Below are 23,986 nucleotides of genomic sequence, written 5' to 3'. Positions count from 1 at the left end.
GTTAAAATTTTAAATTAAAAACATTTCTCAAATCCAGTGAACTTTTCCATGGAAAATACAGCCTCCATTCAGTCAGGTAGGTTGTTCTCAATGTAGTTAAAACCATCTGTTGATTTCTGCTAAGAATAAATAAAAATAGTATAAAGTTAAAAACAACAGAGGAAACAGGGGAGAAGTCATCAGTGACTGAACAATAGCAACAAATATCTGGAAGAAGAGGAAGCTGTGGAGAAAGTAGCAGGGCCAAGAAAGCTGAATAACAGGTACATGCAGAGAAGCAAGCTAATTCTCTCTGTAATTACAGAAAATTTCAGCAAGAAGAGGTGCTAAGTACTGGAAAGAGCTGGGGTAAGGCCTAGGATAAAAATGGTGGATTGGCTCAAATGGGCTATCACTCCACACAATGGCAAAAGACTGAGTTTATTTTGTGGATTCCAGTGGTTCAGTTTCGCCAAGCTATGGAGTCCCAGATACAAGAGAGCATGACAGATAGGCACTGTATGCAAAGCAGGTGGGTGAATGAAGGCCTGAACAGTGCTGAGCAACCAGAATTCTGGCTGCTAGCTGGCATCCCCTCTAGAGGCACCGAGAGGTCCAAACAGAAGCCCTACAGATCCCGACATGGCGGACTCCAGTCCAGCAGCAGCCGCCACACCTCATCACCTGTGCAATGAACTGCCAACACTCCAGAAGGTCCTGCCATCTTTTCTCATCAGTTTTAGCAGTCTTATGTACATAAAGGGGGGGCTTTACATACATGAGGAGGAGATGCAGGTTTGATCCCTGGGTCAGGAAGATCCCCTGGAGGAGGAAATGACAACCTACTCCAGTATTGTTGCCTGGAAAATTCTATGGACAGAGGAGCCTAGCAGGCTATAGTCCATGGGGTCACAGAGAGTCAGACATGACTGAGTGGTTGGGCCCACACACGTGTATATAAAGGAAAGCCAAAGATCTCTCCCAGAAAGACTCAAACGTGAGAAACCAAAATAAAAAGTGCAGACACCAGAAGAGAGACAAAACAGGTGGGTGAATGAAGAGACAAAGCAAAGTAAAACAAAATGAACATAAAAGACAATGGAAGGGCGGAAAGAAAAAGTGGAGGAAATATTTCACCTAGAAAGCAAATCAAAAGGCCAAAGAATTGAAAGAAAAAATTTGCGGATCAAATCAGCATTCAAAATCTGCAAAATAGGAGCTTCAAAGAAAAAGAATAGAGAAAACAGGGTTGGAGGAAGTGGGGGTTAGGGAGATAATACAAACACAGCCCCTGGATGAGAGGGCTTGCCTTCTCCAATGAAAATCCTAAACAATTACCCAGTATGAAGAATGAAGAGCAGATAACACACAATAGATAGCAATGCCAAGATCCTGAAATACGAGGATGAGGCTGGTGATAAAGTCCTGAAACCTTTCAGAGAAAACCCTTTCATCCCTCCAAAAAAGGCCACACACAAAAGACTGAGAATAAGAATGGTACTGAATTTCCAAAGTCACTCTGCAAGGTGAAGGAAATACTGACCCATGTCTTCAAAATTCCACAGCAAAATTAATTTCAAACTAGAATTCTATAACCAGCTAAAATAGATGCCCAGATGCAAAAGGGTAGAATAAAGACACTCAGACTTTAAATTTTGACCACATATGCATTCTTTCTCAGGAAGTTACTAGAGACTGTGCCCCATTCAAAAGAGGATGTTAAGCAAGAAGATGAAATGCATGGGATCCTGGAAATGGGCTTTCCATATGAGACATGAAGGGAAGGCCCAGGATGAAAGCCAGCTGGCTCCAGGAGAGGTGTCTGCCGATGACTTGATGTACTGGACAGAGTGGAAATTACTATCAGTGACAGATAAGCACACTTTGGGCTGCAAGTTTCCAAAGATTCAACTCGAAATGGCCTAAGTGATAAATGAAAGTTAATTCTCTCACGTAGCAAGAAGTTCAGTAGTAGGGCAGGTGATTATTCAGCAGTTCAACATCAAAGTTTCAGATTCTTCAGCCTTCTGCTCCACCATCCCCAGTGTGCTTTCTGCATATACTAAAGTCAGTCAGCAGGAAGGGGACTCTGTTCTTTGTGGGTCTGAGACCAAAGCAAACTTTTGCAGGAATATACTTCTCCTCTGAGAAGCATATTGGTCAAGACCCTCCTAAAACCCATCACTGACTTAAGGGAAGGGTCCCTGGGATTAGTTTGCAAAAGAACATTGATGTGAACTAATCAAGGAGATGTGTGTAATGGCTTTGTGGAATAAGGGTTAAAGCTGTTAAAATCTCAGCACATTTCTGACCCACCCGAAGCACATGAGGTGAGACATATCAGAGCCATGGGGAAAAGGGTAGATACCAAAATGACATGGGAGCCTTGCCAGGCTGAAAAAAACAGGAAACGGGGGCCTGCTGGAGAAGAGTTTAAACAATTCTGATGGGCAGTTTGAGAAAAATAATAGGAATGTAGGAAAGAAAGTAAATAAAAATAAACGAGGCAATTTATTAATCCCAGGAAAAAGAAATTAGTATAGGAAATGTCATGACAGTTCATTACTTCCTTCAGTATTTAAGAAGTGACGTCAGCATAATCATATAAACTGAACACCAATTTTTCAAAAATGATGCAATTCTACTGGGAAAATGGAAAGAAAGGAAGTAGGGGAACAGTGGTGGTAAAAGGTCTCACTCTGTATTTTGCCATGATAGGAAGTTAAAAGAAAATGTTTAAAACATATATATTTTTTAAAACCTCAAAAATTCTGTTTAAACACCTAGCAGAGCTAAAAAAGAACTGAAAGTTACTTCTGGGTAGGACAAGGCCAAGAGTGAAAAGAAGTAAGGCAGACGAAGGGTTTCTGGTTTTGAGATATGCTTCCTAATACTCTTAACCTTCAAACCTGCAAATGTTATTTTATTTTAGTCTTATAGATGGAACAAATAGCAGAGTTTTGTCCCCCTTCTTTGTAAATGGGCCCATTATATGGAAAACAGACTCACAATACACTCATAATCACAAAATTCACAATACAAACAAAAGCAAGCTTCTTCCCCATTATATCTCATCACCCTACCCCCAGACCCAGCAGTTCCACATCTCCACCCTTAGTTGGGAGTGAGGATAGGGGCAATCTACACAAAAGAGAACCACCGGGCATGGGCTCTTTTCAGGGCACCTGCCAGAAAGGGCAGCAGGTGACATCGCCTGCGTTAGAAGTAGTCCTGGGACCGGGCAGTCTGGCAGGAAAGGCTCCGCTGTTCTCGGGTGTAACCCTGGCGCAGAATCAAGTGGCTGTGCTGTCACAGCAGACTACTTAGAGAAAGCACTGAAGCTTGGTTTCAAAAGCAGCCAGTATTCATAGGCAGGGCTACGTGAACCTGACTACGAATCCTGCCAAGGTCTACCAATCCTTCCAAACTTGGTTCCTTGGGAGTCAAGTGTAGTTTTAAAATTCAAACACTCGACTTGTACTTAAATGCAAATTGCTGCATTATTAACAAATCCGCATAACCTTCCTTCTAACTCAAACCCTGGAGGCCTCAATTACTTTAGGGAAAAGTTCCAAAAGAGAAAGTCTCATTACAAACAGCTGGAAGGCCCAGTTTCAAAGACAGGAAGATCTTCCCTGTGACCCTGACATTCACACTGCGACCCAGTGTGATCCTTTCATTCATCCAGCACATTTTCCCCTACAAATCTTAATTTACTGCAGTCGCTTGTTTCCAACAAAATCTAACATGGTGTCCAATCCATCAGGCAGCTGGGAATGCAGCTGCCCTAGATGTAGAGAGGCCCCATCCCTGTGCCCATTGGGCCCCAAGGGTTCCTGAAGCACTGCTCCCACCAAGGACTCCCCAGGGCTCTCATCCACCACATCCTCGGGAAGATCCCCTGGAGGAGGAAACGGCAACCCACTCCAGCATTCTCACCAGAAGAATCCCAGGGACAGAGGAACCTGGTGGGCTACGGTTCATGGGGTGGGGTCACAAAGAGTCAGACGTGGTGCCCCTGAGCACCTGAGCACACACACATGACCTCACCTGAAGCTCTGCGATGCCTCCTCCTCCAAGAAGCTCTCTCAGACTGTTCACTCAAGGTTCTTTCCCCCTGAATCAATGCATACAACTACCTTATATGAATTTGTTTGGTCCTTGTGTACGACTGTCAAACCTTTTCCACTGTGACTTGCTTACTATTCAATATGATAAAAGAGAAGGCTGAGACTGTTTTCTTAAAAAGGACGTTTTTAGAAACCATTTTATAAATAGATTCTTATACAAAGAAGAAACACATATACAGAGCACTCAAATTACCAGTAAGATGGACCCTAGCCCTTCTTTCCTGCACTGGGAGAACAGAACAAGAAAAATGATTCCAACTGGTTCTTAACTGTTTCCACCTAGGCAGTCAGTTTTTCAAGTAGCATTTCTATTCCTTTGCTGGTGTTTTTGCTTTTTTCCAAGGCAGGAATCAAGCTTTTCAGTCCAGCTTTGACTTTATTTGCAACTTCTTGATCAGAACTCTGGAGAAGGCTGAAGAGAGAAGACAGAAATAAACAACAACAAAAAAGTGTATTTCATAAAGCCTCCTAGATTGGTCTGCAAATACTACCTTCAGACACTGTAAAAAATTCAGAGCAGATAGTCAAGAAATGCTCAGAGTAGCTGAGTTAACATCTACGAGTAGGTGTACATGTAGGGAGGCGGGCAGCATAAAAGGTAAGCAGTTAACGAATGGCCTTCTTGCTGAACTCTGTTGCTAAAACATTGACTGAAGGGGCGAAGAGGTTTACCTTATACCTCACCTGTCCAGATTTGAGAAATGCCCCTGACACTCTAGTAACTATACAACCAAGAGCGTGCATTAAAATTCTCAAAGACTGCAATTTCCTGGCCTATAGAATGGAATCAACAAAAGAATCCACCTTCTACCTCACAGGGTTGTTTTTTGAGGCTCACATGATCTCGTACGTAAAGCACCTAGCCAGAGCCTGACACGTAGTTAAGTACTCGATGTGAGTCACTGAATAAGATAAGGTCAGCTCTGCTCTCTGATTCCTTGCTGGGGCACTCTATCCCAGGTAAGCAGGGCCCTGCAGGCTGGCAACAAGTAGGCCCCTTTCTCTAGATAGGGGCCAGGTCATAGGGACTCTGTTGTCAAACACCAGGGCTGAATTTCTTATTCTCCCCTGACTTCCTCATGACCACATTTACTGACCACTGAAGTACATCCTAGAAAGTAATCACTTGGCACTTTTGAAAGACCTTGGCTGCAATATTTCCATAATGTCCATAGAGAGGAGGGGAAATGAGCAGCCCCCAACAGCATTCCAATGCCTGTGGGAGACAAGCAACAAGTACTGCCTGCCACCTGCAAAGCTGAAAGGTGCCCTCTTAACAGACTTGTGACTCACTAGGTGTTTTTATTTTATATACCTTGGCTAAACACACAGTCACATTGTGCACAATAGTAATACAAGTTAATATTTACTGAACATACGCATTAGACCCACTGCTAAGCATCACGTATGCATTATCTCATTTAGTTTTCCTAACAACCTAGGATTATTATTAATCTCATTTTACATACAAAAAAAATTAAGGCTCAGAAAAGTCAAATAATTTGTGCAAGGCCACACAGTGAGCTGGGAATGGAACCCATGCATTTCAATGCTAGAGAATAATGCTTCCCTGAGTTATTTTTCAGACTGCATACAAGGCTGTTTTTTTTTAACCAGAATGAGGCTTTTCCACTTACTCCTAAAAAGATTTAGCAAAACAAACAAACCAAAAATAAAAACACATACATGTACTGCATGAGTTTAAAGAAAAATATAAACAAGCAAAGAATCTTGCCAAACAAGTCAAGCACGTGACTGACAATAATCTATAACCAAATACACAATAATTATAACAATCAATTATTATCTACAGCTTCACTTCTCTTAGAACCTCAGATATTTCATATTTCAGTTTTAAGGAGTACTCCATAATAAACCTACAGTATCCTTCTCATGTTTGAAATCCATCCAAGGGGAGTTCTGATTGATGATCAATCTTAAAAAATTAATTTTATGGCACTGCCAGAATTTTTAGTTAATTGCATGTAATGAAAGAATATGTCAGTAGGTTGTTAATACTCCAAATGCCTGGTAAAGAAATCCATGTCAAAAAAGTTCAGGTTTCAACTAATGGACTCCAGCTGCTCAACATCAACTGGAAAATAAGCTAATTTTAATGAGGAATAATCTAGTGATCAATATCACCTGTGCATCTGGAGACACTGATATACCAAAAAAAAAAGAATGCCCATTTGGAATGTACATACTTGTGAGTACATGTGTACCAAATCAAAATATAAACTGAAGAAATACCTGTGACGTATAAACAATACAAATTAAATTGCAGAGGATCTTGCATGTGAAATACTATGGGAAATTTAAGCTGAAACTGGTAACTGTTTTTTCCAAAGCTTGATGACACAGCAGGGGTAAAAATCAACTGTGATGGCTTTAAAACAACACAGAATCTATTTTAAAATGAATATCCTTAATAGAAGGGTTTTACCTGGGAACAGAATACATGGCAATTTCAATGCCCTGTAAATTATAAACTCAACCTATGTCCAGGCAAAAATATACAAGTTAACCACATGTCTCAATTCATAAGTCATTAATTTTCTATCACCTTAATTAGAAACAAAGATAAGCAGATAGACTATAATAGCTAATGCTTCTCGAATCCTTTCAGAATAGTTGAAAACAAAGAATTATATGTAAAGTCAGTTGTGATTTAAAAAAAAACCTTCATCAGATTCCACAGGAACAAAAAACTAATACATTAAAAAAAGCATACAATTATACTGTGGTCAAAACCAAAAATATGGTGAAACAATCAAATGATACCTTGTAAACGCCCTAATTTTATGATCCTTAATATCCAAAAGAGGGCATATGGAAAAAGTGACATTTACTCTCTAATATTTGGCAAATTAAGACCAAGGGTGACTGAGAGGAATGCTGGGCTACTGAAAACAGACATTCCAACTGAGAAATAAATGTGAAGGAACCCCGTTTTGCACCAACAGGCGTTTGGATAAGAAGCCTCAGCAGGAAAGGCACACACTCTACATACCTAGAGAGAATAATGGCTCCTCGATTGACACTAGCCCAGGACTTCAGGTTCTTCACACCAACACGTTCTATGAGTGTTTTTGCAAAACAACCTGTAAAATAAACTGAAACTTCATGAACGTCATATACCAATATTTAAACTCCCAATCACTCTCTCTCTACTACTCTTAGAGTGGGAAACATGTTTTAATAAGAAAGCTAATAGAGTTCTCACCCAATATCACTTAACACGATATTGTTAAGCTAAGCTTGACAATGTTAAGCTCAGCTTGATACAACGCGTTTTTAATATAGCCATTTCTTTCAACTCTGACCCAAATCCCCAGCTATGTTTAGCAGTAATTACTCAAGACAAACAATGAATTTTTATAAAATGCTCACTTGGTCAGGTTTGCATTTCTTTGTACTATTTAATGATTTAACCCTAATCTGAAAGTTATTCAGGAAGCAAAGGTTGTAATAGCAGTGTTTGGTTAAAATCAAGTTGCTCCTCAAGGAAAATGCTCACTCCAAAGGTGCCATGAACACAATTATGTTTTCTCTCTACAACACTAAACATTTGTTCTTCCATCAAAAATACCATTCATCTTTTGTTATTGCAGTACATCTGATTCCCAAGGTTTTAGAGTATATTACCGTATTCACTGGGTCATCTAAGCATGACTAACTCTAGGACAAAGGAGAAACTCTGAATACCAGGATCTGGTACAGATGGAAGTAGGGACAACCTATTTTAAAGGCAGATATCTTGGGTAGGTCCTAAGTATAATTCATTCAGAGATATCCAATAGTGAGGAACCTTTAAAAGCCAAGGGGTCTATGGCTATGTCACTCTGTGGCTTGTGCTCAAGAGGGACAGAAACCAGCTGGTGAGGCAGATGACATTTTGCAAAGGTGGCCACAGCAACATCTCCTTTCCTGTGTCTGCTTCTAGAATAGTGCCACTTCCCCATCTAGAGGTGGAACTGGTATCTTCTGTGAACTGGATGGGCCTTTGTGACTGACATGAAAGTATGGGACAAGTGACCTTAAATCACTCCTGAGGCTAAATCATGAAGTCCCACATACCTACTTCATTGTCCTGAAACTCGACCACTATGTTGTAAGGAAACTCAGCACACCAGAGAGGGGGACTGAGACTGCTGGGCTTAGCCACTGCCAGTCATGGTGTAAGTGGATACTCCAGCCCCAAGCCAAGCAGCCCTGGATGACTCAGGGCAGAGCTCCACCAAACACCACCAAATGAATGCCGTTCTGAATACGACTAGGTTTTGAGGCAGCTCGTTCCACAGCAACAGATAACCAAGACTGGTAGCCATGCATCCGGTGCTACGTGAAAATGACGAATACTTCGAGTCCAAGCAGATGTGTTTCAGGGTTGCCAGTGCAAGTGAAATAAGGAGAAAAGTCACTAGAAAATTCTTCACATTTTAAAAGCAAGAAAACTTTTCTGACATAAACTCAGCTCAACTGTGTATCGACTTTTTAATAATGAAAAAGATGATTCAATATATTATTTTTTCTTCAAAGTTTATTACAAGAAGATTTCTTTTTTACTAAAAAAAAAATTACAATGAGAAATAGGGCCAAGTCTATCTTCTTAAAGACAGAGTGAGAAGTGACAGCTCTACTGCTTCCGTGATTGCCTTGCTAGCCATCAGCACTGCAACTTGCCTCAAGACATAAATTCATGATCTGTCACTTTTTCCAGACACAGTAATAGAAAGGCTGAACTGTTTTAACTCAGTGGGAGGAAATCTCTTTAGTGGCTAAAATAGAGTCTGAATCGAGTTTGAATTTAGAAAGAGAAGGTCTGGTCAAAGAGACAGGACTAACAGGGGAAGGACATGCAACTTCTCACTTAGATAAAAGATGCCGTCGTCCTCCTGGGAGCTAAGTTTCTACAGAGCAGCTGTAAGGTTTATGAAAAACCGAGAAGTGCCAAGGACTGGCTTGCTCTTTGGTCATATGCATTCCAAGGCCAAACTGGCATCAGTTCAAAATTCTCTGATAAGGGTAATTTTCTTCTGGTTATCCTTTCCTCAAAACTAGAGATAAATATGTTTTTCAATTGGGGTGATGATACTCACAAACGGGCCCTCCTACTCAGCTCTCACCATCCTCAAATAAAATGGCATTTTAAAGCACTGGACAAGCCTTTTTTTTGAGGTCTGAAGTAGAAGAAGAGGGAGGGAGGGTGGGAAAGGGAAAGAAAATGGAAAGATTCAAGGAGACAAATCTCCAGAGGAAAAAGTAGTAACCACTAAATCATTTCTTACAGCTATCATGTCTCAACACTCAATAAGCTTTCATCTGAGCTCATAAAAGGCCAGCATAAAGTTCAAGGATGCCAGACATTACTGAAATTTCACATACATATCAGAAGAGGTCAAGTTGCATAGCCTACCTTCTCTTCCACGTTCTTTCATCTTTTTATCTTGCTCAATTAACCACTTCAGAACCAAATGTCCAGCAGGATGTTCTGCTATGTGAAGCTGTAAGTAGTCAAGAACACATTAATTAAGAAGCTGCCTTCATCCACCTGATATCACCACATACGGATAAGGTCTCAGGCGAGCTGCAAGTTCCACATGGCCTGCTGCTGCTGCTAAGTCGCTTCAGTCGTGTCTGACTCTGTGCGACCCCATAGACGGCAGCCCACCAGGCTCCCCGGTCCCTGGGACTCGCCAGGCAAGAACACTGGAGTGGGTTGCCATTGCCTTCTCCAATGCATGAAAGTGAAAAGTGAAAGTGAAGTCGCTCAGTCGTGTTTGACTTTTCGCGACCCCATGGACTGCAGCCTATACCAGGCTCCTCCATCCATGGGATTTTCCAGGCAAGAGTACTGGAGAAGGTGCCATCGCCTTCTCCATCCACAAGGCTTAAGAGGTCTTTATTGAGAATGACTACTACTCCTGGAGAGACAAGACCTACTCCAACCCCAACTGAAACAAATACAGTTATTCAAGATAACACAGCCACCAAAGCAGCTCACACTCAGCTTCGCGAGCTCCAGATTGAACAGCCTTACTACTAGGCTCGTCTTAAGATCACACAAACCACTTTTCAGATCATCATATGCAGTTCTGAGGAGCAACACAGTAGAAACACTGAAACCTGATGTTGAACGATGTTTAAGTACAGGTGCCTGAGGAGCACTGCCTGGTGAGCAGGATAAGAAACCATCTTTCTGCTTAACCTCCCTCCTTTTCAAGGGCCATATGAACTGTTTGCATAGAGATCAATCTCTCCATGTCCAGTGTGGGAGACAAGCTCTATCTTCTTACAGAGGAACTTTCAAGACACAAGCATCATCCCAATTTGTTCATAGGATCTGCTCCATGATGGCAGGAGTCAGGGCATCTCTAAGACCCCTGACCCATTTCTTTCCCCATCTCTTGTGTCAGACAACGGCCAGCTCCCCAAACATGTCTTTCCATCAGGAGCTCACAACCCTGCACGGGACGAGGCCCCAGCAGAACATGGCTTCTGCCTTCCTCTTCCCTCTGCTCACTGATTTCCAGCCCCCTGTGCCTGCTGTTCTCAAACATGCTGAGCTCTTTACTTCCTCCAGGAGGCTGCACATGGCTCTTCTCTCTGCCTAGAATCTTCTTCCTTCACTCAGCTACCGATCTTCTGGGTCTCAGCTTAGCTTTCACTGCCCTAGGAAGTCCTCTGAGGACAAGTTGGTTCTCATTCGTATACAATCCCATAGAACCTCAAGTTTTCCTTCACACCGCTTATCTCTATTCTACAATAAACAATCATTTGTGTACATATTTATTTAACTATAATGTTTCCCCAAGTGGTATTCTCTTTTTTAGGTGGGGGTAGGGGGAGTGTGGGCCACTGCCTAGCACGTAACTGATGCATGAACCGATAAGCTTGAGATACAAGACAGAATAATACAAGGCCCAAATAACATAAGCAAGAGCAATTAGAAAGAGCAAAGAGGATTCTCCTGATGGTCCAGTGGTTAAAAGTCTGCCTGTCTATGCAAGGGACATGGGTCCAGTTCCTGGTCTGGGAATTAAGATACCACGCGCCAATGGGGCAACTAAGCTTGTGCACTGTAACTACTGAAACCCACTCACCCACAGCCTGTGCTCTGCAACAGGAGAACTCACCACAGTGGAAAGCCTGTGCATTGCAGCTAGAGAGCAGCTCCTGCTCGCTGCCACTGGAGAAAGCCTGCACACAGCAACCAAGACCCAACACAGCCAAAAATAAATAATAATTCAAAAAAAAAAAAAGGAAAGAGCATAGAGTTTCTGCTTGAGAGGGAATTAAAAAGACTTCATGGAGAAGGATTCTGAGGACTCGGAAGAATAGGCAGTTTCTGCAGGAAAAGTGCGGGAAAATGGAAGTATGGGCAGCACTTGCGACTGAGAAAAGAAGTACATACAAATGAAGAAGTACAAAAGTCCGCAGCAAATTCTAAACAGAATTAAGAACACAGAGAATGCTGGAAAGGCAGCCTGGGTCAGTCATGGACAATATTAACAGGAGTCTGTTTTCACTCTGCAGATAATGTAGAATCATCAAAAGACAGTGAGTGTTAAAGTCAGTGTTAACAGCATCGGTGTTCTGAATTCACAATTTCCAAATGAACTATGGGTAAGGCGTGAGTGAACAATCATTAAAAGGCTCTTTCTAGCAGTGCTCCCAGAGACGGGGGTTTCTGTGGCCATGGCGGCTTTCTCGCCTGTCTCACAGTGGCATCTTACCTCTCCGTCCTTGCCGCCAGGATGTAGCTCTGCCGCTGCCAGGCTGGCAACAGCGTCCATGGCGGGCTGCACGTCTCCCGTGGCGGTGCCCAGGATGTCAGCCACCAGCACGCACGCGGACTTATCCAGGACCACCTCCTGGGCGTGTCCCTGCAGGTAGCTTAACAAGGCTGGAGAAATGGACTCTAAGAGCTCTCGTCGGCGGATCTCTGTGTCTTTCTTACTGTGGGAACATGATGAATGAAGAATCAAGGTAAGATGAATAGCAAAGTTAATGTGGTGCTTTGCTCATACAGAAACCTCTAAGGCTTTTAAGAGTTAATGTCCTGCTCTGCTATAATTGTCTGATTTCTGCTGTGCACATGGATAAGCAATTGGAGGCTGGGATATCTTTCATTTTTGGGTCCCCAGGATCTGAACAGTGCCTGGCACAGAATGGGCACTCAGTAAGTGAAGCTCGCCTTGTGTAACACACACACACACACACACACACACCCCAAACCAAATAAAGACAACAACAAAATATCTCACAAGACAACACATGTTTAGATTACAGTATGGATTCTGCTCTCTAGAGGACCTGACTAACTGGTTGCTTTAAATATAAAGCAAAATCACAAAAACACCACACACCCAGCCACCTACTATGTGCTGGGTCCCAGAGGCATTCTTTTGGCAGGATACTTTCATTTCCTTTTCAGGATAAAAACTTTTAAGAATCTGCCACAACTACAGGCTTAAAAATGGAATTCACTTTTGGAGTTTGAGGGAGGAAGCATGAGATGTGGACACGTGTGCCACTCAAAATGAATGAACAACCAGAGTGGGCTTAAGCCCTTACCTGTGTGCATTACCGTCTCCCTTCTGCAGAACTTCAATGATCTCTCGTACCGTGTGGGCAGGATCTCTGGGGCTTAGTAAATACAATAGGACCTTCCTTCCATATTTGTCATTTACTATGTTCGGCAAGGAATTGATAATTTCCTGTAAAATTATAGAAACAGAAAGTGAAACTATACACTTAAACTATGCTTAGAATCTGAATGGAAAAGAAGGATACATAACTTTCCCCCAACATAATGAAAAATGTACAGCTAGTTCTGAAATCGTCTCATTAAAGCTAAAGAAATTTCTTACACAAGGAACACAGAACTGCTTCTCTACTGGGACTAGCGTTACTGAACAATCCATTTATAGCTGACTGACCAAGCCCAAGGACTTAAGGAGCTAACTCATTCATCGTAACCAATATTTCTTAGGCGGCCATTACTTGGGACACTGCTTGCTGGGGCCACTGAGCAGATACAGTTAATTTGCAGCTGCACTTAAATGCAGCATCAGCATTGATCGGGACCATTCTTCCTAGAATTTCCCCACTGAGATGTATGTGAACGGAGATAAAGAAACTCTGTTAAATAGAACAAGTGGATAAAGGCTTTTAAAGTTAGGTTACTTATTCATAGCAAATGAAGTATCGCATGAAAAACAAAAAGAGGGGGGAAGGGAAATAACTGCAGAAAGACTCTATGGAGCAGCTACACATAATTGCTTTCTATGACATTTCCCATCAAGTTACCAAGAACAGTAACCTCCTTTTCTAGTTGTTTGAGTTTAAGGAACAAAGGCCATGTCATCCCCACCCGAAATGAGCTCCCATATAGATTTGGTGATGTCTACTAAGACAGAGAAATCACTGTGTAAAAATTCCTTTATTCTAAATATGAAACAAAAAAATCATTCGCCTTCCCCTAACATTCCTATTTGTTATAAACAAACCTAATAAATATTCAAAGCCATGTGCATCTGAACACCAGAGATTCTTCACAACTGGTTGGGGCCACAGAAAAACTCCAGCCCAACCACACACGTTTACAGAAATGAGGAACCCCGAAAGGGGGGAGGTGACCCACAGGATGACGCTGGGTGTTAGTAAAAGGGCCCTGACTAGTTTTGGTCCCCTGACTTTCCAACTCTAGTCTCTCTCAAACAGAACATGTACCCCCTCATCAGGAAAGGAATTCTCCAGGAGATGTTATACTCAGATCTGCTATTCTCTTTAGTGCCTATCAATTAGAATGAGATTAGTAATTTTAGTGGGGGCAAAAAAACAAGCTGGAAAATATGTACAATAGATATCACCACCTCAAAATGAATACAATTTTAAACCACTCAGAAAAAATGAACTTAAAATTTCAGTAAAAAAGGGGAAGACAGAAAAAAAAAGTACATAATTTACCACGGGGATGGGAGCTTTTCTCCAATTTCAAGGTAAACTTGCCTCAAAGTAGACTCAATATATGGATTTCTGATAAAGAACATTTAGTGCCACAAATATGGGCTATCTTTAATGTGGCTTTTTCAATTTCAATTTTAACTAAGGCATAAAAGAAAACAAATGCTTTAATCAGTTGAAGGAAGAGACTGAGAATTACATGTAGCTTAGGTGAATTTCTACAATCGTTAAAAGACCTCCATAACTTTGCTGTCTTTTTAAAAAACACTCTGGAGTATTATACCTTTAAAACATTTGATTTTTTGAAGGGAAAAAACCAAAAAGGGAAGGTGGGGGGTGGGGTATGCTGTCAAGAACTATAAATGGCTGCTATTTAGCTATTTTATCTTGGTATAGGAAGAAAAGGGGGGTGGCATGAAGCCAGCATGTATTCTTCAATGGACTTGGTCTTCTCTACACTTACGGGCTAGTGCAGTGTATTTAGCTTAGGCAGAAATGGCTTCACTTTAACACAAGATGCATATAAAACCCATGCAAAACTACTACTCAAGGACTAGCCCCCAAATTCACTGAAATTTAACTACCTTTCAGTTTGCAATTAAGGAATTTAGAATCTACATTCAGCTTGGTCTGTTTCTTGAAATAGCATAATGTTTATAAACTAACAATCCTAAGAAACTAAAAAATGTTTACTTAAAAATGTGTCATTTAATTCTCCCCCAACTCCTACTATCTTGGGAAAAAAAGGCAGTCTGAGTGATGCTGTTTTATGGAATTCTAATTCATTTCTATTTAACCTGGGGTACACAAAGGAGAGAAAATTCTAGATGATCACTTGGGGAACACCGAGTGTCAGAACACGCAGAGACAAGAAGAGGGAGCTATAAAGCGCAGCTGATTTGTATTGAATTTGGTCTTTGAGTTCAAGTTGTGTAGCCTTTGGAAAAACCTTAAACCTCCCTACACATCAATTCCCTTCTCTGTGCAAAAGGAAATTGATATATCTGCCCAACCTGTGGGCCACTACCAGGAGTAAATCAAAAAATTCACTCTGCAAACTGGGAAGTGCTATGTCATTTTCTTCATATAAAAAACTCCTCTCAATGTACAGCACCTTTAACTATGGAGATTAAATAAAGCTGATGGAGTCATGAGTCTAGCATCCTCAAAAGAGAACTCCAACAACAAAGGTTCAAATGCACAGGTTTTCAATTCACTTTCCCTCTGACTTAGAGAAAATCAAAACAATTTTAATTGTTGCAACTTCTTTCCCTTATTTATTTTACTCTAAAGCAGGTATGCCCAAAGAAAAGCAATGCCAAAGAATGTTCAAACTACCACACACACTAGTATCTCACACACTAGCAAAGTAATGCTCAAAATTCTCCAAGCGAGCCTATAACTGTATGTGAACCGAGAAGTTCCAGATGTTCAAGCTGGATTTTAAAAAGGCAGAGTTCAAACTGCCCACATCCACTGGATCACAGAAAAAGCAAGCGAGTTCCAGAAAAACATCAACTTCTGCTTTATTGACTATGCCAAAGCCTTTGTGTGGATTACAACAAACTATGGAAAATTCTTAACAGATGGAAATACCAGAGCACCTCCCTCCCTCCTGAGAAAGCTGTATGCAGGTCAAGAATCAACAGTTAGAACTGGACATGGAACAACAGGCTGGTTCCAAAATGGGAAAGGAGTATATCAAGGCTGTATATTGTCACCCTGTTTATTTAATTTATATGCAGAGTACATCGTGTGAAATGCTGGGCTGGATGAAGCACAAGCTGAAATCAAGATTGCTGGGAGAAATATTAATAACCTCAGATATGCAGATGACACCTCCCTTATGGCAGAAAGCAAAGAGAACTCAAGAGCCTTTTGATGAAAGTGAAAGAGGAGAGTGAAAAAGTTGGCTTGAAACATTCAAAAAACTTAGATCATGGCATCCGGTCCCATCACTTCATGGCAAATAGATGGGGAAACAATGGAAACAGTGGCAGACTTTATTTTCTTGGGCTCCCAAATCACTGAAGATGTTGACTGTAGCCATGAAATTAAAAGATGCTTGCTCCTTGGAAGAAAAGCTATGACCAACCTAGATGGCATATTAAAAAGCAGAGACATTACTTTGCTGACAAAGGTCTGTCTGGTCAAAGCTATGGCTTTTCTAGTAGTCATGTACGGATGTGAGAGTTGGACCATAAAGAAAGCTGCTGCTGCTGCTGCTAAGTCGCTTCAGTCGTGTCTGACTCTGTGCGACCCAATAGACGGCAGCCCACCAGGCTCCACCGTCCCTGGGATTCTCCAGGCAAGAACACTGGAGTGGGTTGCCATTTCCTTCTCCAATGCATGAAAGTGAAAAGTGAAAGTGAAGTCGCTCAGTCGTGTCTGACTCGTAACAACCCCATGGACTGCAGCCCACCAGGCTCCTCCGTCCATGGGATTTTCCAGGCAAGAGTACTGGAGTGGGGTGCCATCGCCTTTTCCATTAAGAAAGCTGAGCACCAAAGAATTGATGCTTTTGAACTGTGGTGTTGGAGAAGACTCTTGAGAGTCCCTTGGACTGCAAGGAGATCAAACCAGTCCACGCTAAAGGAAATCAGTCCTGAATATTCCTTGGAAGGACTAATGCTGAAGCTGAAGCTCCAATACTTTGGCTACCTGATGCGAAGAACTGACTCACTGAAAAAGACCCTGTTGCTGGGAAAGATAGAAGGCAGGAGGAAAAGGGGACAACAGAGGATGAAATGGTTGGATGGCATCACCGACTTGATGGACATGAGTTTGAACAAGCTTCAGGAGGTGGTGACGGACAGGGAGGCCTGGCATGCTGCAGTCCATGGGGTTGCAAAGAGTCAGGCGCGACTGAACTGAACTGAAGTGAAAGAAGGTATGTACACAGAAGAAAAGTGAAGGAAGAACAAAAGAACTCCCTTGTGAAAACCTGTGGCCATTCTGACCTTGTGATGGACCCTTGTCAGACTCTTTGGCACTCCTGTTTCGCCACCCTCTTTTAAGAAGGAAAGGTAAAACTCAAAATGAAAGGTACACGCTGCAAGCAGGGTTAGAGCACACACGGATTTTCAGTGGAAGAAAGAAACGCAAAATGCCCATCCATGGTGCTCGTTCCTCCATGGGAGGTTGTGTGTGGAACAAAAAGAAATGCAGGCTGGCCTTAACCTTAACGAGCTAAAATCTAGCAGAATAGGCAAGAAAACACAATAAAAAGTTAAAACTAAAAATAAGGGATTTAAATAATGAATAAAAACAGAAATGTAAAAAGAAAGATCACTGGCAGTGATTGAGTGTTTTGTTTAAAAAATACAGTGATTTATCCAGAAGTCCAACTTTTGGGCTGTACTCAAAAACTTGGGATGTGGTTATTAAAAGTAGTGTTTGGTTTTGTAAGATAGAAAAGCTATGGAGACTGGTTGCAGATCAATGTGAATATACTTAATATCACTTAACTGTACACTTAAAAATGGTTAAGATGGAAAATTTTATCACAATTAGAAAGAAAAACAAGTTGGAAGACCTAGCTCCATGGGGCTCACATTCCCAGAGATGGGAGCTGGGGATGGCTATTTCCTTGGACAAGGCACGGACACTCCCCACCTTTCTTCACAGTGTCCCCACCACCCCTCCAACTTGGCCTGCCTCACTCATTTACCTGCCTGGTCAATGAATGTTTCTGAGTCTGTAAGCCCTGGGTTAGATCACGACTAACTGCTAAATGAACAGACGGTAAGGACAAAAACCTGTAAGAGTTGAGAGGATGTGGACAGCAGGTCCAGTTGGGAGATCAGAGAACACTATGTGGAAATTAAACTGGAGTTTGGTTTTAAAGCAAAAAGGAATGCTTGTTAGGCTACAATGTTAACCTGACATTTCAGGAAAACCAGTTACTCTGAATAGAGTGCTTAGCAACACTAAGCTTTCTTGGCTATTTTTATAAGCACTGCATAATGCAATAGGTTTCGTAGTGGCTGGGCGGGTAACACAGACACATGACTCTTTATAAACATATGGGCAGCATATCTGGCAAGCCTCAGTTCTGCTAAGGAAATGCCTCAGAGAAATGAGGAGACATGCAAGAATAATTATAGAACTGTTTGCAATAGCAAAAAATAATAACAGTGTTTAAAGTTTTAAACACTATAAACCACCTAAACATCCATCAACAGAAAAATGGAAAAATCAACTGTGGTGTATTCATACAGTAGAAAATTATTTGGCATTGAAAAACGAATGGTTTAGAACAACTGTGGGTAAACCATGGCCTGTGCTTCCTGTGAGTTAAGAATATATATTTTTGAACATTTTAATGTGCTGTTTAAAAAATAAAAAGCAAACAAGAATATGCTACAGAGACCAGATTTAGGCCCACAAATCCTAAAATAATTACTATCTGGCCATTTACTAAGAAAGTTTGTTGACCCCGATGATGAGTGACAAATACAATGCCAAAGGAAAGAGCAAGTTGCAGGAGAAAGCACACATCTCTTATATGGAATTTGTAAACATGTAAATACTGTAAACATTTACATATAGCAAAAGGATAAGGGAATGCATGCCAATAGTAAGTACCAATCCATCAGAACAGATATGAGAGGATGGGAAGGGGGGTGGTGTATATATAGATTATATTAAAAAAAAAAAAAGAGGACACAAGGGTCTTGAACTTCAACTCTATTTGCCAAGTTTTACTTCTGCATGCCCAATCAGTCGGGAGGCTGGGTGTTCACTGTTATTTTCCTTTATACCTAACTATACAGCATTTTAGAGATAATACATGTAAAAGTATGCATCAATATTTATTCACTCTCGAAGAGCAACTGGTCAGTGTACTTACTTCCTTTCGAGAGACTCACTGCTCTCAAAGCAGCTGCACCACACCAACAATTCCAGGATTGGATTTTTAAGTCTGCTTATTGTGGAAAGCAAAATAGGTGGGAAACAGTGAGTATCCATTTTGAAAGGTGAGGGCTCAGCTGACCAGGCTGTGATTTCAACCTGCCATTTCAGAAGTCTGGTTACCCTAAACAGAATGCTTAGCAACACTAAGCTTTCCTGGGTATTTTTAAAAAGCACTGCATACTGCCACAGGTTTTGTGGTGGATGGGCGGGGGAAATGCAAGCACAATTAGCATTCCAGAATTTTATCGCTAGCTACAGAGTTTAATGATACACAGAACCCAGTGAGCATTTGTCAGCTAGAGGCAGGACATCAGCAAATGAGGCCATTTTCAGCGTAAGCTACCATAAGTATGAGAAAGTCACTAGGAATGTGGGTTAAACAGTTGTGGGAATCAAGCTTGTAAGCACGAGGAATTAACACTGCTTCAACAGCAACTGTAAGTGGGATAAATCTTTGGAAAAAAATAATCTAGCAGACAATCGTGGCAAATTCTGAAGGAAGCTGGGTTTCTCTTAAAATCCATTTGGAACAGTTATGCAAATTTTAGTTGTCATGAAAATATTAAACAAAAGCCAAGTGTTCAATAGCCCAGTCTGTTTCCATTTTCATGAAACAACTTTATTCATTAGCCAATCTATGGCCTCACATTTCTGTCACTGGAATGAAAAACAAGCATTATTGATTGGAGTCAAAAGGGTAATAAAGTCACAAGGAACGTGTCAAAATACTCAGTTAGTGACATGAAAGTCTTGCCAACTTGTTTCTTCCCACAATCCTATTCCAGAGAAAGTCATCACAATCTTAAAACAGTCAAGGGAAAAGCTGGAAAATGACAGCAAGGGCATGAGAAATTCACACACTGGGACGTACAGCTGGCTTCTAAGAGAACAAATCTCCTGCCCCTTCACTAGTTGGGATATTCTCCCTGATCACCCAGCTCCACTGGTCCAGACAGGACTGAGAGAGGCCTCAGCACCACCACAGCCAACAGGGCAGTCCTCTTTCTGAACATTCACATGCTGCTCCCTGCAGAGAGTGTGGAAGCAGCTTCTGTCACTGAGATGTCTGCAATGACCCCATCTATGTCTAACACCCTTCAGATGAACAACTGGTGTCTATACATATGCGGCTTTAAAACCCTTCCCTTATCCCTTCCCCTACAACCTGTATCACACGCCCAACACCACTTGTCCGCTAGAGATAAAGGAAGGAAAAATAAAAGCAGATCACAAGATCAGAAGTCAGAAAAGTGGGCAGTAATTAAAGAACGAAGAAAATTATTTTATAATGTAGTTTCTATATTGGTGCAGGGTTGTTTTTTTTTTTTTTTTAAGAGAATATTCAGTTTTTCAGAGGGCAAATTTAGTCAGGACAATGTATTGATAAGGCAGGACAGATGTATTGATAAGCTATGCAGAGGTAGTTTCTCCAAAGGGCGAGAGAAAAAGGTCGTGGATATCTTCTGCCTGGGGGGACGTAAGTTCCTGAATAACTGAAGAATTACTATGTAAATAAATTTCTGATCAAATCTAAACACTGCATTGCTGATTTTTCATTTACTATGGGGTTGGCCAGAAAGTTCATTAGAGTTTTTCCGTAGTATTGTATGGAAAAACCAAAATGAACTTTTTGGCCAACCCCAAATCATATGGTCTAAGAAGTCATGCTATTCTAATTTAAGCAGTCTTTTACATGTTTAAAGCAATATTAATTAGTAATATCAAGTAACAAGATTATGGTTTGTATAGGAATAAAGCAACCCTCCAAATTAGGCTTAACTAAAGCAACTAAAAAATAACAAATACTGACAGAAAGCACACTTTACACATCTATGTGTGAAATCAAACTTAAATGTTAAAAAATGATATATCCATTTAACTTAAATTCAAGACCATGCAAATTACTTACTGATATGATTATCTGTTTCACAAGCTTCGTATCATCAATACAATCAAAGGCTGCCAGTAAAACCAAGTGGGAATATTGGCCCTGTTGGAATTAGAAACCAGTAAAAGTTAAAAGATACACAGATTCTCCCTTTTCTTTCACCCATGGAGTTATTTTATTAAGGTTATCAACCTGACAACTTATCCAGCGTAATAGAAATGGGATAGATAAAAGTCCCTCAAAGAAACGTGCTCTCTTATCAGGACCTAGTTAATTACATTCTAGGTTGAGTAACAAAAAGAAAGAAACAGAGGAGCACATTCTTCAATATCAAATAGCTGAGACTCATTTTTGAAACTAACCAGATACCTCTTTTTTTTTTTTTTTTTTTTTTAAATTTCTTGACAATGACCTCGTTGAGCCGCACGGCGGTGTGCATGCGCCGCACGTTGGACTGGTTCACCTTGCGTGCAGACGACTCCTGTTCTCCCAGCCCCCCAGCCTTCACCTTTCCACTCCAGATACCTCTTAAAAATAGGTATCCTGTTAATGAATAGCTACTTTAAGATTAAATTCAAAAGAAAATTACAGTCAAAGTGGGAGGAAAAAAAGGAATATAAAATAATACGTTAAACTATGTATAGCATTTCAATTATGAAAATAAAAATAAAATAATATATATATAAAATATACATAATACAAAAAAAATCCTGGAAGGAAAAATCCTGTCACCTTTGGGTTGAAGGATTACAAATGATTTTTCACTTTCTTTTGAAAAATTACACAATTGCTTTAAAATAATCTTATATAATAAAAATAGAAACACTAAAAAAAACTAGAAGAATATACTTATATACTGCATATGAGAATAAGATGAAGTGAATTGCTTTTAAAAACTATAGCAGCACGAGAGTACATAAATATACATTAGGACTTTCACAACCGTCACTCTTCAAATAACAGAATTATTTTCATAATGCTGACAGTGTTCCAAAGATTTAAAGAATTTCTACTTTATGTTAAAGAAGAGTTTTCAAAGCTTGTGGCATATTTCTTTTCTATCCCAGATGATGATATCAATTTTTTTTAACTCTAGAGGTATTTGACTTTTGCTACCAACCAATGGATTTCTCTGGCGATATATAGATATATAGAGAGAGAAATAAAATGACCTCTGAGATGAATTAAGTGAAGGAAACAAAGTAGAGAACACTGTGCTTATAGTACACAACCACCGGTTTTCTGGTTCTTTAAGTCCCATACACGGAAGTGTATGCAGTGCAAAATATCACTGGGTGAATACAGAAGATGGAACAGAATTTAAGTGAGAAACAGACAATTCCACAATTATAGCTCTAAGTTTTACGACACTTCCTCAGCAACTGACAGAAGTAGACAGTGATAAATAAGTCAGCAAAAACATCCATGATCTGAAAACACTACCAATCATTTTGATCTAACTGACATTTATAGAGGACTATAGCCACACATTCTTTTCAAGACATTAAGACAGACCATATGCTGGGCCATAAGTCATAAATTTTAAAAGACTGAAACAATACAGAGTATATCCTAATATATGGAAATTAAACACTTCCAAATAACCCAGAGACCAAACCCATGGACAGTATTAGCTTATCTCACCTCCTTAGAAGCAACTCCTTAAGATAAAACAGGCACTGCATTGCTAATTTATTAACTTTGCAATGCCTTGTGGGGATTTGGCTCTCCAAAGAAAAATTATTGTTGATATAACAAAATTGGAAAACAATCTAACTTTATTACTGAAGACTTTTAATATCTTTCATAACTTTCTCTTTTGATGTCATTTTATTTTTAAATTTTTATTTTATATTGGAGTACAATCGATTTACAATGTTGTGTTAGTTTCAGCCGTAGAGCAAAGTGATTCAGTTATATATATACATGGAGTTCTCTGTGCTACACTGTAGATCTTTGTCAATTATTCACTGTCTATATAGTAGTGTGCATATGTTAATCCCAAAATCCTAATTTATCCACCCCTCCCAAATAAGGGAACTTTACAGTAACATTCTATTTTTATTCATTTCTAAATCAAAATATTCAAATTAAAATGCTATACAAAAAGATTTAATGATGAATCATAAAAAATTCTCATACTTTGAAAACAACTCATTAGAGAATCTCTTACTCCATTTTGTTCCAAGCAAGTTGGCTGCCTTCTCCATGGTTTTATACTCTCTTCCTAGTCTAGAACCCTACAGAAGATGACAGGTATGTATATAATCTCAGAGCTCTAATTTATCTGAGTTTGAATTATCATTTACTATACCAAGTATTCATTACATGCCAATAGTGCTTACTGGAATTTTTTATAGGGAAAAGTTGTTGATATCACTCATTTTTAGTTCACCTGCAAATTAGAAGCTATAAAACATAATATAAAAAACAATTAAAAATTGAAAATTAATGCTTATTACTACATATATTTTAGAATTACTATGGAAAATGACTTAGTTTATTTAAATACAGAGATATTATTTTTTGAGATAATTATTTCCTCAGAAGAAACACATTTTATATCCTCTAATTTCATTTGAAAAGCTGTTAAAACATCTCCAAAAGATTTCAAAGAATGAAAAAAAAAAAAAGATTTCAAAGAATTATAAAACTTAGAACTAAAATTTTCTTTGACCATACTAAAGATTTAATTGAAGAAAAAAGAGAGACAAGTTTCACTTTCTGTTATGTTTTTGATGATAATGAAAACAGGTAACAAGTTTCTGAAGTGCAGTTTCCCTAAAGACTAAATATTAAGGTCTTCAAAATTATCTAATAAAAATGGAAAACTGCCAAAGTACAATGTCAAATGAAAAACAAACTCATTTTGTATAAATTTAATAATATGTAAAAATACATGTATATGCATATATTTAGATTATAATGAAATAAAATAACAAGTAATTTTCTTGATAATTTTCTAAATTTTTCTAATTTCCTATAATTTTACTATTCAAAAGTATTAAAAGAAATATGCAGTTTTTATACTTACATTAGCCACCTTTTCAATGTAAGTCTTCATTGTTTTCACAATCACTTTTCTGTCCTTAAAAAAGAA

At 39.8% G+C, this 23,986-nt stretch overlaps 1 protein-coding gene across 3 annotated transcripts in view; it reads right to left on the bottom strand.

Annotated features, from left to right (window-relative positions):
- Nucleotides 1-4,215: 4,215 nt before the first annotated feature.
- The window catches only part of PUM3 (pumilio RNA binding family member 3), a 41,608-nt gene continuing 21,837 nt past the window's right edge, over nt 4,216-23,986 (bottom strand). Inside the window, exons 12-18 of one of the 3 annotated variants that reach the window (XM_027549372.1) lie at nt 23,921-23,974; nt 20,908-20,988; nt 12,690-12,832; nt 11,849-12,071; nt 9,529-9,616; nt 7,123-7,213; nt 4,216-4,521 (exon numbers count right to left, since the gene is read on the bottom strand). In XM_027549372.1, the coding sequence (XP_027405173.1) occupies nt 4,389-4,521; nt 7,123-7,213; nt 9,529-9,616; nt 11,849-12,071; nt 12,690-12,832; nt 20,908-20,988; nt 23,921-23,974 (813 nt within the window). In that variant the 3' untranslated portion in view covers nt 4,216-4,388. Of the gene's footprint in view, nt 4,522-7,122; nt 9,617-11,848; nt 12,072-12,689; nt 12,833-20,907; nt 20,989-23,920; nt 23,975-23,986 lie in introns of all 3 variants that reach the window. The other 2 variants (XM_027549371.1, XR_003512237.1) reach the window with 2 other exon arrangements.

This window comes from Bos indicus x Bos taurus, chromosome 8 (assembly GCF_003369695.1).
Source record: "Bos indicus x Bos taurus breed Angus x Brahman F1 hybrid chromosome 8, Bos_hybrid_MaternalHap_v2.0, whole genome shotgun sequence".
Classification (NCBI taxonomy): Eukaryota; Metazoa; Chordata; class Mammalia; order Artiodactyla; family Bovidae; genus Bos; species Bos indicus x Bos taurus.
Note: the sequence above shows the minus strand (reverse complement) of the source record. Positions and strands in the feature narration are given on the sequence as shown.